Here is an 18,781-nt window from a genome sequence, read left to right on the forward strand (position 1 = left end):
CACATACAGTATTAGGAAGAACCTAATATCTAAAAATAAAAAGATACACAAAATTATTAAGAAAAGCAGCAATCAGAATTTACAGTACATTAATTCTTTAAAAGTTCAAATTAGACATATCACCTAAAATAATATTTTAAAAGAAATAAAAACAAAAAGAAGAAATACATGAATTTCAAAAAATTAAGAAAGTATCTACAGCACAAAAGAAGTTACGCTAGTCTTAAATTCACACCGGTTAGAAAAGCAATTGACATCTGGAAAAAAAACCACAGGAAAAGTAAAGCAGGAAGTACGTGTTTTATAGGATAAGAAGATATCAACAGCACATTAAATCTTACATAAACACAAATAGACTCTAGTAATGAAATGTTTTGCGGTATTCATTACATTATTTTTGTTTATCTACATGCAATTAAATGTTTTGGCTTTAGTGACAATGTTCATACAATAATTCCTTTAGAAAATGAATATAAACATTATACAGGTAATTAGCAGAAAAGTTAAGATCAATATGGCTGGGGTTATACACAAGCAAATTATATGTTTTGCTATTTGTTTTACGTCGCGCCGACAGAGATACGTCTTGTGGCGACGATGGGATAGGAAAGGCCTAGGAAGTGGAAGGAAGCGGCCGTGGCCTTAATTAAGGTACAGCCCCGGCATTTGCCTGGTGTGAAAATGGGAAACCACGGAAAACCATCTTCAGGGCTGCCGACAGTGGGGCCAAATTATATGTTGAACACATATTAAAGCAGGGAGAATTCTTATAAAATAACTTCCTAGGAATAGGGGTTACAAAGTGATTCCTAAAGCACAGGTTAGCTTTCTTGATGTTAAACTGTAATTGTTCAAGTAGTTTAGGGCTATCAATTCTATTATTTACAAGTTTATATAAAAAGGTTTGTTGTGACATTCCCCTTCAGTTGGTTAATGATAATCAATCATCACAGATCCTCTCAAGCATGCCGGGTAGGGTGGTGTTGAACGAGTCTTTGCCATCGCTGTCTGTCCAGAAATGCCTCCTCTCTCACCACTGACTCCCAATTCCCCCCTCTTCTCTCCACATCCTTTCCCAGCTGGTGTAGCCATCTCTTCGTAGCTCTTTCCACTGGCTGCCTACCTTCAACCCTTCTTTCTAGGCATGCATGTAGTGTTCTGTGCCAGGCATTTGCTTTACACGTCCAAACCATGTTAGTCTTGTCCTTAGCTTCTTTTCGATCGAGTTTACTCCCAGTACCATTCTGATATCATTGTTCCTTACACAGTCCTGGCATGTTTTTTAGAGGGTAGTTCACAGACAATTCATTTCATATGCCTGCAGTTTATTAGCCTTTCTCTCTCAATCTTTCAGTGTATATGTTTCCAGACTGTGAGAATGGGCACAAAGTATGACTTATACAGTGTAATCTTGGTTCTCATGGGCACCTTGTTATCCCAAAGTAGATGTCTTATGAGGTAGTAGAAGCTGGAACTGCTAGCCACTTTGTTTACTGTTTCTTTATCTGCAGTACCCCTGCTGGAAATCATGCTGCTGCCTGTATACGCTGAATGTTTTCACTTTCAAACTTTATGTAGCACCCAGTATCTTAATGATGTAATCATACTCAATTCTTCCATAATGTCTACATAATGTACAAGGCCATGTGGTAAAAATGTACAATTCTTTTTGTGGTAAAGATACCACAAGAACCATTTTTGACTTCTTCAACTTGATTCTGATATGATTTCTAATATGGAGACCATACTACAGATATGTATTCTAATTTTGATCTAACAAGAGAGTTAAATGTTTTAATGTCATGAAAATCCTCTGTCTGTGTATTTAAAAAACCTAGCTTTTTGCATGCTTCATTAATGCAAATATGTAATTTGACAGACATATAATATATCAACATTTTCAAGTTAATATATTTACTCGGGTATTAGACCCCCCCCCCCTTTTTTTTTGTACGGCGTCATCAGAGCTGCAGTAGGCCTACACTACGGAGGCGACATTTCTTAACATGTTCAATGCTGAGGGACCGAATCCGACCCCTAGGGCGCTTCCCGCCAGAGCGCATGACCCGGATCCAGCCCGTGTTGCCATGCCATTTCTAAGCGGTCAGTGTGAGCTCAGCTCTTGACGAAGACACATCGTATGTCGTACACACCTTGAGTAGTAGTGGGCGCGATATATTTTCGCTCGTCGCTCATCGCTCACATCTTTTCGTGATTTTTTACGATTGTGGCAGTAATGTGCCCATATGTTATAACTTTGAATTATATTTAAATTGTTTTTATCGTGAGTGTGTGATGGCTCATTGTCGTGTTGACGTGTCCGACAGTGATGATGAGTTTACGAGTGAAGGAAGTGCTGATTCTGAAACGGAAAGTTTGGAAAGTGAGGACGAACCTGAACTCAACCCAACCTGGTCAAATCGAACATTCTGCTTGAAGAATATACCGTTTAGGAAAGAAAACAAACTGCTAGTGCCAATACTGGGAGAAAATAAGCCAACTGGCTGGTTTCTATTGTTGCTTGATAACAATTTTTTGGAATTTGTTTGTTATGAGACAAACAATTATGCGTTCAAGTTGTTTTGTGGGCCAAGCACAAAGGAGAAATCGCTCATTACAAGATGGAAGGACGTCAATGTCAACAGTAGCGGCTCGTGGCTGTAAAGTATGGTCAAGAGCTATTACACGTTTGGTTTCAAGCGACAGATTTAGGAACTTCTTTCTTTCTTTCTTAATCTGCTTACCCTCCAGGGTTGGCTTTTCCCTCGGACTCAGCGAGGGATTCCACCTCTACCGCCTCAAGGACAGTGTCCTGGAGCTTCAGACTCTGGGTCGGGGGATACAACTGGGGAGGATGACCAGTACCTCATCCAGGCGGCCTCACCTGCTATGCTGAACAGGGGCCTTGGTGAGGGATGGGAAGATTGGAAGGGATAGACAAGGAAGAGGGAAGGAAGCAGCCGTGGGCTTAAGTTAGGTACCATCCCGGCATTTGCCTGGAGGAAAACCACTTTCAGGATGGCTGAGGTGGGAATCGAGCCCACCTCTACTCAGCTGATCTCCCGAGGCTGAGTGGACCCCGTTCCAGCCCTCGTACCACTTTTCAAATTTCGTGGCAGAGCCGGAAATCGAACCCGGGCCACCGGGGTGGCAGCTAATCACACTAACCACTACACCACAGAGGAGGGCAAGATTTAGGAACTACGTGTTGTTTTTGGTTGTTTTGTACTCGTACCTCGTACCTGTGACTGGCGGAGGGTCCAGCACGTGACCACGATTTATTGAATTTAATGTTTCATCATGACTACGAAAAGCTAGTTCTTGCTTACTTAAATAGAGCACTGCATCAATTACCAACTGAAGGAAAAGCCTATTTAAATGTACATTTTCACTGAACTGTACAATTACAATATACAGTCTGTTCCTTCAGGACATCAGAGATCGTATTTTGGTTTGTTTCCAATGTCTTGAAATCTAGCTGCCGTATTTTATGTTCTGCAGAGTCTGAGTGCTTATGTAAAGAACGTGTTATGTTCAAAAGGGCTGAAAATCCTTCTTTATTCCAAACATTATTTTTATTGATAAAAGGCAAGCAGGCCCAACAAAACAACTTCTGTAGAGCCGGAGAGGAGCACAACCATGGAAATTCCTTAAACCACGATCGTTTGAAACTAAGATTGTAAGATTTACCATAATGTTTAACTTCTTTTGTAGCACAAATTTGCAGTGATTCAGTAGGGCGATCAAAATGTAGAACTTCATTCTGATCTTCGTTTCTCCAACGTGAAAATGGTGTTTATAATAAAATGCACACTATGTCATAAACAGGATACATATTTAAATAAAATAGCACAACACTACGAATGAACCACGATGCGTAAGTACTCGTACTTCACACAGGATGACGCAGGGAAGACGAAATATTCCGCTCTTCCGACAACTTCACTAGCACATTCCGCTATGTCACGGTTGTCATGGCAACCGCCAAGGCCAAGCACTTGGGAGGTAGAGGCAGCTGCGGAATCTCTCATCTTCACTTAGTCTCGCGCGCCGTACTGTGGCCGACAGCCGGCGCTTTCGTGAGTTCCCCTGGTTCTCATCAGGTGATGAGGTGCTCCAAACGCCGTACAATAAAACACTTTCTTTCCGTAAAACCAACAAATGTCATAAGAAAAATAAATTTAATTCATTATAGTAAAAATAAGTGGTGAAGTGGCACTTCACCTACTTCACCTGAAAAGCTGCCCCTGAATGTCAATGAACTAGACATTTTTGGGTTTGCTGATTCATACAGGAACATTGCGAATGAGTAGACTCCCAGATTATTGAAAAACTCACAGGCTTTTCAACGTTCCTGCATTTCAACAGTATATGAGCCGGGATCGTTTTCTACTTACATTACGATGCCTACACTTTTCCCTGGCTAGACCTATCAATGATCCCAAACCCCAGTCATTAGACAGGCTGGGAAAGGTGAGACAAATTATGGTATTCTTCAACAATAAAATGTCTATCATTTATTATCCTTCACGGGAACTGTCCATTGGCAAAGCTATGGTACTTTGGCGGGGTCGCTTGATTTTCAAGCAGTATATATAGGAGAAATGGCATTAGTATGGCATAAAACTTTATGTTCTAAATCAGTGGTTCCCAACCTTTTGTGGCCCATCTCCCATTTCTGGAGTTTGACTAACACCTATCGCCCCCTTTTCATTTTCATCGTATGCCTAATTTTAATTTGAAGTACAGTGTAGATAATAAAGCAGTTTTATAATTTTTAAAATTTTACTATCATATATAAAAACAACCAAAGCAGTTTTATCCTGTCACTCTTAAATTAAATAGAAACAAATTAAAATGTACATTTTTACAGATTTTTAAGACAAAAATGTGAAGTAATTAACTAAGATCATTGATGTACATTTAAAAAACAGGGGTACATATTTCATTTTAAAATTGGAATCTGGAAAAATTACGAAAGTTGACAGTTACATTTGAAAAAGTAAATGAAAGTTTGAAAATATTTTTATTGTTTTATTTTACCTCTTCAATGGCTGCCTTGTGCTTGGTGGATTTCAATTAAAGCTTGAATATCCGGCTTTATGTTCGTCAAGTTCAGGCGCAAGTCTCCTTTGAGGAAAATGTCCGACATAATTCTTTGTTTTGTGAGGAGATGGACAACAGAACTAAATCCTTTTTCAACTAAGAATGTTGACGGGAATGAGATGAGAAGAGGTTCAGTTTTTCCCCACAGTTGTAGATAGGTGTCCATAAGTTTCACCCAAGACTAACTCATAACCGCTCTGCTTGAAAATGATTTTCGCGTCACAGTCCTACTTCAGATCTAGAAACTCCGTCTGAAAAGAGTTATCATGCTTATCCAAAGCTTCAAATGAGAAAGTAAATCTAGAATCCAATCCGGAATGTGTAACTTGGTGAAATCTTCAAATCTTTATTCAATGTCAGTTTTTAACTGGTCAAGGTGATCAGTAAAAATTAGGTTTTTGTCTTCTGGGAGTCCAGGAGTCTCATTATCTGACACTGAATACCTTCTAAGGGTCGGAAACTAAATCAGCTCTTTATAACCGATATTTACCTTGTGAATATAACCGATATTTACCTTGTGAATATCAAACTTGGCGATGAATGATGATATAATTCCTTTGGCCTTGATAAGGTTCATCTTGTTTCCTTGAAGCCTTATACTGACTTCGTTCATTTTTTAAAAAATATCTGTAAAGTACGCAAGTTCTAACTTGCGTTGTTTCAAATTCTCACTTAAAACAGGATCAGAGGTGTCGAGAAATTCAGTAATCGTGTCAAATAATTTGAAGAAACGGTACAAAGAGTTTCCTTTGGAAAGCCACCTCACAGCCGTACGCTGAAGCAAGCGTTCGAATTCCTCGTCATTTTCATGGCAAAGTTGTCGGAACAGACGGTCACTGAGAGAATTAGCTTTGATATTGTTGACACTAGTAATAACCAATTGTAGGGTTTCATGCGGGATATCACTCAATTTTTTCGCAGACAAGTGTCGACGATGAATAACACAGTGAATAGTGACGGCCTCTGGCACTTCTTTCTTAAGGTGGGCTAGAAACCGAGCATGGCGACCTGACGTGGCAGGAGCACCTTCTGTTAAGCAAGGGATCACGTTTGTTAGGGCAATCACTTTTTCCTCAAAATAACCTTGCACCACTTCAAAAATCGACGATCCCTTCGTATCAGTGATCAAAGTTCTAGCAAACAACATTTCTTCAGTAATTTCCTTTTGTTCATTGATAAACCTCACATAAGCTAATGAAATTGCTTTGTTATCAATCACAGTTGATTCATCAACCTGCAATGCAGATTTATTTTTTCAACTATTGGTGAGTTTGGATTCAACGTCCGTGGCCATTTCGTCAATTCGCCTGTAACCAGTGTTGTTGCTCAAAGGAACCGACTGACTTCTTACTAGGGCCCTCGCCTAGCACGATTTCAACAATTTATTTTGTAGCCAGTAAAACAAGAGTTTCGCCAATTGTGTGAGGTTTACCACATTTAGCGATCAATAAAGACACCTCGTAAGAAGCATGAAGACCTTTGTCAAGATCGGTTGCTCGTTTTTTAAATAATTCACTCACATTGGGCCGTTTATCAGATTTACCTTTGAGGTGTTGAAAATAACGAAGTTCTTTACTCACTTTATCACTGTGTACTCTTGATAAAACCGAGCTCGATAACTGTAGTCGCTTAAGTGCGGCCAGTATCCTGTATTCGGGAGACAGTAGGTTCGAACCACACTGTCGGCAGCCCTGAAGATGGTTTTCCGTGGTTTCCCATTTTCACACCAGGCAAATGCTGGGGCTGTACCTTAATTAAGGCCACGGTCGCTTCCTTCCCACTCCTAGCCCTTCCCTGTCCCATCGTCGCCATATGACCTATCTGTGTCGGTGCGACGTAAAGCAACTAGCAAAAAAAAAAAAAAACCTCTTGATAAATGACCTTTCATTAGCGAAGAATTCCTGGCTTCAATTCTAGTAAATGTTTTATCGCACAAAAGACAATGTGGAAACTGCGCATTTTGCGGTGACACGATAAAACCGAATTTTAAATACTCAGCTGAATATTGACGACACTTCTTTTCTGAATCCATTGTGCAGGAACTTCTACACTTCAAAACAAACGCACAAAAACTGATGGTGAAGCACACAAAGGCTAGTTAAGACTGAAGACGAATGTGGATCAATGGCAAGTGTGTTGTGATGGCAGGAGGGGGAGGCAGTTGAGTCACCAGTCGGCCGCACTGAGCAACAACAGGTGGGGACTGTGGAGAGAGGTGAGTGCAGTGAACTCACCGGCTGAGAACAGCCAGTGACTCCAGCTACCCAGCAAATTCTTCTGTACAGTACTATTTTAATTTCTCCCCCTTTGAATACTCATCGCCCCGAAATCGCCCCCCACTTATTTATTGCCCCCCTGATAACCCAAATCGCCCACTTGGGGGCGATCGCCCCCAGGTTGGGAATCACTGCTCTAAATGAACCTGAGGGCCGCACTTTCAAATTTATTGTGTATGTCGGAGCCAACGACCAGTTGTCTCGCAAAGGACACTCTACAAAAGTTGTCATGCATCTTTTGGAGCAACTTCTGAATAATGACCATGCCGTGTTCATGGACAATTATTATAGTACAGTATAGGGACACTCCGAGCTGACCGGCAGCACAACCCTACAATTGTGAAGACGGCAATACTGCCTAAAGGTGGAACCATCGCTCAGTACACTGAGGGAATTATGGTGGGCAAATGGAGGGACAAGCGAGTGGTACAATACATTTCCTTGCAATTTGAGAACACAATGGTCACTGTCACAAATAAAAGGGGCCAAGAAAAAGGAAAACCTTGCAATATAATGCACACATAAAAGGGACTGATCGGTGTGACCAACTCAAGGCGTACTACCCTTTCGAAAGGAAAACCCTTTGCTGGTACAAAAAAATTTTTTCCACATCATTTAATTGATGATCATCAATGCTTTCCACTTATACAACATGCACAATACCAGGCTTGAAAATCCAAAAATGGCTTTATATGACTTTCACCTACAAATAGTGGAATCACTTCTGCCACCCCGTCAAGCAGAGCTAGTGCACATTCCTCTAAGAAAGAACAAATTACATCGGTTGATGAAAAATGATAAGCAAGACTCCAAAGGAGGAACCAAACACAAAAAGTGCAGGGTCTGCTATAAAGCAGGAAATAAAAACCAATCAGTGTTTGTCTGTTCTGGCTGTCCAGATTTGCCACGGCTTTGCCCGGTTGGTTGCTTTGACAAGTACAACAAAGACATGTAAAAGGACCAAACAGTCAATGGTGGGTGGAAAAATTAAAAATGATGAGCGAGACTCCAAAGGAGGAACCAAACACAAAAAGTGCAGGGTCTGCTATAAAGCAGGAAATAAAAACCAATCAACGTTTGTCTGCTCTAGCTGTCCAGATTTGCCGAGGCTTTGCCCAGTTGGTTGCTTTGACAAGTACCACAAAGACATGTAAGTGGATCAAACAGTCGATGGTGGGTGGAGCTGTAAATTATTATTTATAGTAAAAAACAACATTAATAAAGCTAAATGTGGTTTTTACAGTTTTCCAATTTAAACATGTCATAAACAGTAACTATCGTAATATATTGCATTCTTCTTCTTCCTCCTCTTCTTATTCTTCTTCTTCTTATTTTATGACCACATAGGATCACTTTAGTCAGTCCATCATTCAGGTCTCTTTGAAGGGATTGTTCGGGCTTTGCGGACCTCCCAGTACTTCTTCAGATGCTCCGATCTTTGTGCCCTTTCCTCAGTTGAAAATATGCGTGTTGTTGGTTAGTTTCATGTTAAGGGTAAAGCGGAGGTTTGTATTCTTGAGTTTTGTATTCAATTTTGTCTTATTTGTGGGTCTTCTGTTGTAAGGCCTATTTCCTTCATATCTTCTCTTATTTCCCTGATCCATTTACATCCTGTTGAGGTATTTTTGAGATGAGATTGTGTTGTACTAGTTGTTTAGAAGTCTCGAATCCTGCATCCTCATGATATGTCCAAAGAATCCCCATCTCCTCCTACGCATAGTGTCTGTAATGGGTTCTAGCTCTTTGTACAAGACTTTGTTAGGTATTATCCGCCACTGTCCATCTTTCTGGTATTTTTTGTTGATGCAGGTTCTTCCAATCCTCCTTTCAATTTTCTGAAGTCTGTCAGTCTTTGATTGTTTATTCAGGTGAAAAAGTGTTTCTGCTGCATAGGTAGCTTCCGGTTTTATAACTGTGTTGTAGTGTTTTATTTTTGCATTTATTGATAGACATTTCTTTTTTGTAGATATCCCATGTATATTTTTGTGCTTTAGCTAATCTATTTGTTCTTGTTTGGATTGAGATTTTTTCATTGAGGAAGATATTTAAATTGAGTTACTATTTTGATTTTATTACCATTTATTGTAACTTCTTTTAGTTGTGTTGGTTTTTGGGGCATAATTTCTGTTTTTTTTTTTCAAATGATATTTTGAGGCCAATTTTATTTGCAATGTTTTGAAGTTCTGATATCTGGGTTTTAGCTTCTTTTATGTCCACTGCTAGTAATGCTAAATCGTCAGCAAAACCCAGGCAATTTGTTTTGATTTTTTGGCCAATCTTTATTTTTGGGGCACTTTTCCTAAACCATTCCCTCATTACCATTTCTAAAGCACAATTAAATAATAGTGGTGAGAGCCCATCTCCCTGCCGTAGTCCAGTTTTAATTTCAAATGTCTCTTGATGTCTCACCCCTAAATTTCACTTTTGATTTGGTGTTAGTGAGAGTCAATTTTATCATGTTTATTAATTTGGGGTGTAGACCAAGGTGTCTTTAAAATTTTACACAGAGAATCTCTACGGATGCAATCATAAGCTTTCTTGAAATCTACAAATGTTATCACCATATCTCTGATTCTTCTCCTATTATAGTCCATTATCAACTTAAGACTCATGATCTGATCAGGACAGCTCCTCCAGGATCTGAAACCTCCTTGATATTCTCCTAGTTCTTTCTCAAGTTGTAAACTTATCCTATTAAGGATGATTATTGAAAATATTTTGTATGTTATGTCTAGGAGCGATATTCCCGTGTAGTTATTAGGGTCGGTTTTGTCTCCCTTTTTGTGCAGTGGGTGAATGAGGGCTGTTGTCCAGTGTTCTAGTAGTTCTTCTTTAATCCAGATAGAGACAAGTTATTGATGGAGAGCAAATTTTACTGATCTTCCTGCATATTTCCAGATTTCTGCAAAGGTCTGATCTTCTCCTGGCACTTTGTAGTTTTCTAATTTATTTAGAGCTTGGTAGACTTCCTTTATTATGGGGGTGGGGAATTGATGTTCTTTGGTGGTGCTTTTATCAGGGTGTTGGTGCCCAAATGAAGGAGTTCTGTAGGCTCTTCACAATTTAAAAGCTTGTTGAAATATTTAGCTAAAATCGCTGCATTGTCTTTATTGTTATAAGCCAGCTTACCATTTTCATCCTTCATCAGTAGGGTCGGGAGTTCATATTTTTGGAGCTGTTTTCTGAAGGTTTTGTAGTAGTCCCTTGATTGAGTTTTACTGAATTGTTCTTCAATTAACTGCAGTGTGTCTTTCATTATAACATAAGATTTTGAAAAAAATAACAATCAGTGGTGTAGCACACGGTGCTGAGGGGCCGAATCTGACCCACATATTTAGACGTCTTCAGAAATTTTAATTTAGGCATGTATCATCTTTTGGATATTTGACAACATTTGGTAAGTTTTATATCAATGTTTTCATTTTCAGTTTCTTTGGGTGGGAATGTGTAATTTTCATAGCAGCGAACGTGTTAACTATGGAACACAGATGTACTGCATGACTTTGACACGTGTTTTCATTGCGCGGGTCGTACGGACGAAACTATTCACAAATTTGTGTAATGTCATCAGAGCTGCAGTAAGGCTTGTACCCGCTTCAAAGCAGAATTGTTGTTCTTCCCTGACGAATTACGTTGGGGGGGTCTTGAAAACGAGATTTATGTTTTCATTTTCTTGTCCTAAAAAGCCAGGGGGTGTCTAATATGCAAGGGTGTCTAGTACACAAGTAAATACGGTATTTCAATTCATTTTCAGGTATATGTGGGTTAATACATCGTTTGAAAATGGCAAGAATTTAGACCAAGAAAGTAAATTATTCCATATATTCATCCAAAAAACAGTTTCAAACAAATATCAGACTTTACTGTTTTTACAATACATACCATGTTTGATACATTCAATTCAAATGGAAGGGGATTATGAAGCTCCATAGCCACTTCGCAAGTATCTCCAACTACCCAGAGATAGTCTGAAACATAAGCATAATATTCAATGATATAAGTGAAAACTAGGTGGAAATAATTGCTGTAAGTCTGATAAGCAATTTGTATACAGAACAATAACATACATGTACAAACTGAGTCAAACTACAACTCACAGTGAAAAATGTTATACAAGAAAACTGTGTGTGTGTGCAGTGAAATACCCTAACCTCCCCTCCTATGAAAGCCCACCTGGTGGCTATGATCATTAAGGCATCACATCTACAGTATATGGTCTGACAATGTGGTTAGCTGGTTCAAATCCCATTGGTGGACTATCAGAATGTTGGCCAGCAGTGTGGGAGAGGAGGTGGTATACAATTTCTAATCACTAGATTGTGAGCCAAAAGCTTGGATTCAATTCCAAACCTTCCCTCAGTGTTCATATGGAGTATTTTCCTTTTTTAAATATTTATTTTACAAGTTGCTGTACGTTGCACCGACACAGATAGGTCTTATGGTGACAATGGGACGGGAAAGGGCTAGGAGTGGGAAGGAAGCAACCGTAGCCTTAATTAAGGTACAGCCTCAGCCAGCATTTGCCTGGTGTGAAAATGGGAAACCACGGAAAACCATCTTCAGGGCTGCCGACAGTGGGGTACGAACTCACTATCTCCCGAATACTGGACACTGGCCGCACTTAAGCGAATGCAGCTATCAGGCTCGGTCATATGGAGTTACGGCATATGATGCTGTTGATGGTGATCTGTCTGTTGGATGGTGATGTTAAGCCTTGAGCAGACCCTTTGGTGTTATTTGACAGGAATGGGCTTTGTGCTGACAGCAGGTTTCACCCTCTCCTTACCTCATTATCATCATCCCAGATCCAGATGTGCAGATCGCCCACTGGCGTCAAATAGAAAGACCTGCACCAGGCAAGCTGAACATGCACTCGGACACTCCAGGCACTACAATATATATGATAAATAAATAAGTCTTCTATGAAAGGTTATTCTCGTTCAAAGAACTCATCACAATACATCGCTCTGACTCAGGCAGGTCTTCAGGCAACAATAGGATAGGGGATAGCTAGAAAGGACAAGGAATTGATCCTTGCCTTAATTAAAATATAGCCCCAGTATTCTTTTGGTGAGAAAATGGGAAACCACAGAAAACCATCTTCAAGGCTGCTGAAAGTGGGGTTCTAACCCACCAACCTCTGATGCAAGCTAACAGCTACACGACTCAAAGCACAACCAACTCACTCGGTAAAAATACAAAAGATCACCCTATACAGAACAGTTTCAAAAGGTTCAACTATTCACCATGTATTCATTCAACGTATCACATATCGAGACTATTTTACAATCTCACTTTAACACACTGACTGCCAAACATGTTGATGGACATTTTAGCATTGTGCAAGCACCTCTACAGACGTTTTCAAACACTTCTTTCCATCACTGTCATCATCATCATCCTTTATTCGTCTCCAGTCACCCGGGTGCAGTACAAGAACGTTCCCCATCTATGTCTATCCAGGTACATATCTTCCTTCTCAACTTGGTGCTATTCCTCTCCTCTTCCTTCCAGGTCCTGCTTTACTTTACCGATGCACCTTTTCCTTGGTCTGCCACCAGGTCTTTTGCCTTCTAGTTCCTTTTCCTAGCCATTTTCTTGCTTTTCTCATTTGATCCATCCCTTTCACAGGCCATACCATTTGAGTCTTGATGTTCTTACATATGAAGGGTGCAGGGAAAGAAAGAGCTAAGTCACATTTTTAAAATTTAGAGTAAATCGCATTTAAACATTTTAACTCTGCTTACCAACTATATCTTCTAAAGTAAATATCAGTTACAGTTATTCCCTACTAGCTATATAATTTTTAAACAATTTTAACTTATATCTGGTGTAAAAACAACATTCTATGTTCGGAAAAATGAACTTTGCTCTCCTAACTACACAACAGAAGGGAAAAGAACGGGGCTATTCATACAGAGGGTATGTGGTAAAAATGGTGCCCCATCCATTATTTGGCAATTTTTCAGTTTTATTTAAAGTAATTTATATACTGCATCATAATTATAATTATTATGGAAATGATAATGAATGTGAACGGACAATCACATCGGCAAATAAACCAACACATTATTTCTATTTTAATTATTATTTTAAGGAGGAACTAAAATAAACTTTGCTGATTTTACCAACACTTGTACAGTTGACTAAGGCACATTAGTAGAAATTAAGAGTATTGATTTATAGTGAATCGTAGATGTCACTGTTTAACTTCACTCCACTCCTACTGTCTCGGGAGTGCTTGAAATAATGCTTGGGCCTTTGGTCCACAGAATTTTGCCAGGTGCTGCAAGTCGTCGTACTTTGCCTTAGATATTGGGATGGAATCTGAAACAAAAAGTAATTCAACCATAACTCACTTTGCTCCTCATCTGTAACATTATTTTCCATTGGTGGATACAGGGTTACATTGTAATGTAAATTTAACTTACCAGTAGAGTAGCTACGTCCTGGGAAGAAGAATTGTCCTTTGGGAAGCTGCTCCTGGGTTCTGGAAATCATTTCCTGATCAGTCCATTCTCCCTTGTATGTGCAGCGGAACTTGATTCCTCTGTCACTGATGTCCAGAACAATTTCGCGAATATGTCGAGTGGGGAATTTCTTCTTGTAGAATTGAGAGAGGTGCACTGTCCACTTCGCAAAAATGAAATCACTTATGGCAGACGACGTGGCAAACGGTTCTTTCGATGAATGAAGGAGCTGAACTTGAAAAGGTGAGGGGTTTTCTCTTGCTGTGCTGAAGACGTACGACCAATCTTCAGGGGTTTCAATACGTGCCTTTTGGTTAACTAGGCCCATGTCACACTCCATGTAACTGTGACCTTGAATAGGGAATGTTACTTTGATTGAATCAAATCTATTCTCAAAATGAACAAGATAGTGAAGAAATCGAAAGACGGTGTGATTTTTATTTTGTCCTGCGCAAGAGTCACAGAATATTTGAATATGTCTAATTTTCATGGGCAGATGATTATAAAAATAATCATGCAATAATGAACAAACGTCATCACTGCCTTTCTTTTCTTCAACTTCTGTATAGAGATAAAACTGACTTTCACCACAGGATAGTCTGTGAATATTGAATACATAAAGAGACAGCTGTCTCTTGTAATAAGCATCATTAGTTTGGAAAGCATCGAAGAAGGAGAGTTCAGAAACTGGAACTGGTGGAGAAGCCTTGTTCGCCGACCCATCGCTTAAGATGGAACAACGTGGGATGTGATATGATGATATGATTATGAGTTGTCACCTTGCATTCGGGAGATAGTGGGTTCAAATCCCACTGTCGGCAGACCTGAAGATATTTTCTGTGGTTTCCCCATTTTCACACCAGGCAAATGCTGGGGCTGTACCTTAATTAAGGCCACGGCCACTTCCTTCCCACACCTAGCCCTTTCCTATCCTACCGTTTTACATTAAGAGGAATAGGCAGTTGAGTTTACGTTTCGTAGATCTAGAGAAAGCATATGACAGGGTACCAAGGGAAAAGATGTTCGCTATACTGGAGGACTATGGCATTAATGGTAGATTATTAAAATCAATCAAAGCCATTTATGTTGATGATTGGACTTCGGTGAGAATTGATGGTAGAATGAGTTCTTGGTTCAGGGTACTTACAGGGGTTAGACAAGGCTGTAATCTTTCACCTTTGCTGTTCGTAGTTTACATGGATCATCTGCTGAAAGGTATAAAATGGCAGGGAGGGGTTCAGGTAGGTGGAAATGTAGTAAGCAGTCTGGCCTATGCTGACGACTTGGTCTTAATGGCAGATTGTGCCGAAAGCCTGCGGTCTAATATCTTGGAACTTAAAAATAGGTGCAATGAGTATGGTATGAAAATTAGCCTCTCGAAGACTAAACTGATGTCAGTAGGTAAGAAATTCAACAGAATTGAATGTCAGATTGGTGATACAGAGCTAGAACAGGTCGATAATTTCAAGTATTTAGGTTGTGTATTCTCCCAGGATGGTAATATAGTAAGTGAGTTTGAATCAAGGTGTTGTAAAGCTAATGCAGTGAGCTCGCAGTTGCGATCAACAGTGTTCTGTAAGAAGGAAGTCAGCTCCCAGACGAAACTATCTTTCCATCGGTCTGTTTTCAGACCAACTTTGCTTTACGGGAGCGAAAGCTTGGTGGACTCAGGATATCTTATTCATAAGTTAGAAGTAACAGACATGAAAGTAGCAAGAATGATTGCTGGTACAAACAGGTGGGAACAATGGCAGGATGGTACTCGGAATGAGGAGATAAAGGCTAATTTAGGAATGAACTCGATGGATGAAGCTGTACGCATAAACTGGCTTCGGTGGTGGGGTCATGTGAGGCGAATGGAGGAGGATAGGTTACCTAGGAGAATAATGGACTCTGTTATGGAGGGTAAGAAAAGTAGACGGTTAGACTCGGTTTCTAACTATTTAAAGATAAGAGGTATAGAACTAAATTTGTATAGCGTTTGTGCGCAGCACGATCACAAAGATGTTTTACTAACATCAGCTATGCCGGTATGGTTTCAGTCTGGGATTCTAAATAGGCCATCAGTTTGTCCAGCTGCATTTTTGCATCTCCATGAGTCATTGTTTCTTCTGATGGAGCGCCGGTTTCATTTTTTAATCCACCATCACTTTCGTCATTACCTGCCGAGGAACAAGCGGCAATAATTTATTCATCTGTCATTATGCCGTAGCCTGAATTACAGTAATTTTTCAACCAGTCACTTACGTCATTCACATCTACGTCTGAGCTTCTGGGAGTGTGTACGAATTTTTCTTTTGCTAGGGGCTTTACGTCGCACCGACACAGATAGGTCTTAGGCCTAGGAGTTGGAAGGAAGCGGCCGTGGCCTTAATTAAGGTACAGCCCCAGCATTTGCCTGGTGTGAAAATGGGAAACCACGGAAAACCATTGACGAAGTTGTGACATGTCTCCAAGCTGAGGCTTCTCTCGCATAGTATATTATTCTTAGGAGTTTAATCTCGACTGCTTGAAGTCTGCTTTAATCATGTTTTGTTGTTGTCCATGTCCCCACTGCATATGTCAAAACTGGTGTAAATAAACTGAGCACAGTCAAGAAAAGAAAGTTGGCTTACCATGGGCATGTTATGAGGAATGAAAAGTACAGCCTACTTAAATTGATCATGCAGGGTAAAAGTAATAGATGTAGGGGTCGTGATCGAAGAAAACACTCTTGGCTGAGGAACTCGTGGGATTCTAGTATACTGATGAGGACAGCTGAACTTCGAACAGACTTCACTGTGAGTGTGGCCAGCCTTGAGTAATTGAGAAGGCACTCAAGAAGAAGAAGAGGAATAATTTGGAAGAGACAAAGTGATAAGATCAGAAACATAAAAATCAGAGAGGGAATTGGATTCCCTAAACTGCAAGACAAGTTAAGAGTTCAGTAAGCTGAAATGGTATGGACACATGTTGAGAATGGAGGATGATAGAGTTCCAAAGCAAGAATTTACAGAGAAAATAATAGGAAGAAGACAATAAGGAAGGCCCAGAAAGAGGTGGATGGATATGGTAAAGGAGCGTATAGAGAAGAGAGGAGTAACAGTAGAAGAAATTTAGGAGGGAGGAAGGGAGTGGTGGAAAGAGACAACTGTGCAAGTCCTTGATTCACAACCCAACCCAGAAGGCTGCAAATGGGAAATGAAGTAGTAGTAGTAGTAGTACACAAGAACCTCATTTATCTGGATTAAGTAGAATCGGAACTGATCTGGATTATCCAAAATCTGGATAATCTGGAAAAACTAAAAACAAATACAGTACATGTTATATATTAACATAAGTTGTACAGTAATACCTATTTTTCAATTGTACAAAAAAATACAAGAACAGTCTTCTTACCTTTACGACTCTGTCTTATGCACTAAAATAATGTGTGACCTTTTTCTGTTTTACAGAATTTTCTTGCATTTCTCTGGGGCATCCCTGTTCCACACTATATCTCTCACACATTGGTAAAACCCATTGACTTGTTGGATTCCCTTTACATTTTCTTTGTTTATTTTTCCATCTTCTGCAAGTATACTCAAATATTTGAAGCTTTTCATAACTTCTAAAGGTCTTCCATTTACTTCAATATTCCCCTCTCTATTACCTCCCATCATCATACTGTCTCACTCTTCTTCACAGTTACTGTATTCTCATTCCATATTCCCTCTCTATTACCTCCCATCATCATACTGTCTCACTCTTCTTCACACTTACTGTATTTTCATTCCATATTTCCCTCTGTATTACCTCCCATCATCATACTGTCTCACTCTTCTTCACACTTACTGTATTTTCATTGCATATTCCTCGTCTCCAGAGCCTTTTTTTTTTTTTTAAGTTGCTTTACGTTATACCGACACAGATAGGTCTTATGGCAACAATGGGACAGGAAAGGCCTAGGAGTAGGAAGGAAGCGACCATGGCCTTAATTGAGGTACAGCTCCTGCATTTGCCTGGCGTGAAAATGGGAAACCACGGAAAACCATCTTCAGGGCTGCTGACAGGTGGGTTCAAACCCACTATCTCCTGAATACTGGATACTGGCCGCACTTAAGCAACTGTAGCTATCGAGCTCGGTTCTCCTGATTCCATACAGTAACTTATTCTTGTACTTCCATTTCATCTTGTCTCCATATTACTATGTCATCTGCAAAGAGTAAGGCCTTTGTCTTTTTGCTTCCCACTTTTTGTTATACACTCTTTTGAATTTTATCCATGGCTGCGATGAACAGAAGAGGGGCTTGTACACTTCCTTGTTGAAGTCCTATTTCTACACTGAACCAGTTTGTTTGTCCTGTCTTAGTCTTCACACTACTTATACACATTTCATACATGGCTTTGATCATTCGTACTTCTGCTCTTCCTGCCTTCCTCTTTATCATTGCATCCAAGACCAGTTGCCGTAATACACTGTTATATGCCTTCACAGTGTCTATAAATATCATCACTAAATCCTTACTGACTCCCCTCTTTTCTCCATCATATTCCTTAATGTAAAAATTCAATCAAAAGTTGATCTATCTCTTCTAAATCTATATTGCTCTTCCTCCATTTCGTTTTCTACTTTCATCCACAGTCTTCCTTCTAATATCCTCTCAAAGATCTTTACTACATGTGAAATAATGATGATTTCCCTATAGCTGCCACATTCTTTCTTATCACCCTTCTTGAATACTGGGATAATCAGACCATTCCTCCAAACTGGTAATTCCTTTTTCTTCCATATCACTCAAATTAATCTATATATCCAATGTAAACTTCCTGGTCCTGCTGCCTTTATCATCTCTGTAGGCATTTCATCCACACCTGATGCTTTGCCACTTTTCATCATCCTTATAGCTCCTCCTATTTCTAACAGTGTCATATCTTCTTCTTCTGTTTTGCTTTACGTTGCACTGACAC

The 18,781-nt window shown here is 39.7% G+C and overlaps 1 protein-coding gene across 1 annotated transcript in view; it reads right to left on the minus strand.

The window, feature by feature from the left end:
- brun (trafficking protein particle complex subunit brun) overlaps positions 1–18,781 on the minus strand; it is a 179,070-nt gene that overhangs the window by 89,565 nt on the left and 70,724 nt on the right. Inside the window, exon 10 of the mRNA XM_067137108.2 lies at positions 11,265–11,350. Within this exon, the coding sequence (XP_066993209.1) occupies positions 11,265–11,350 (86 nt within the window). The remainder of the gene's footprint in view (positions 1–11,264; positions 11,351–18,781) is intronic.

Source organism: Anabrus simplex, chromosome 1 (genome assembly GCF_040414725.1).
Source record: "Anabrus simplex isolate iqAnaSimp1 chromosome 1, ASM4041472v1, whole genome shotgun sequence".
In the NCBI taxonomy this organism is placed as follows: Eukaryota; Metazoa; Arthropoda; class Insecta; order Orthoptera; family Tettigoniidae; genus Anabrus; species Anabrus simplex.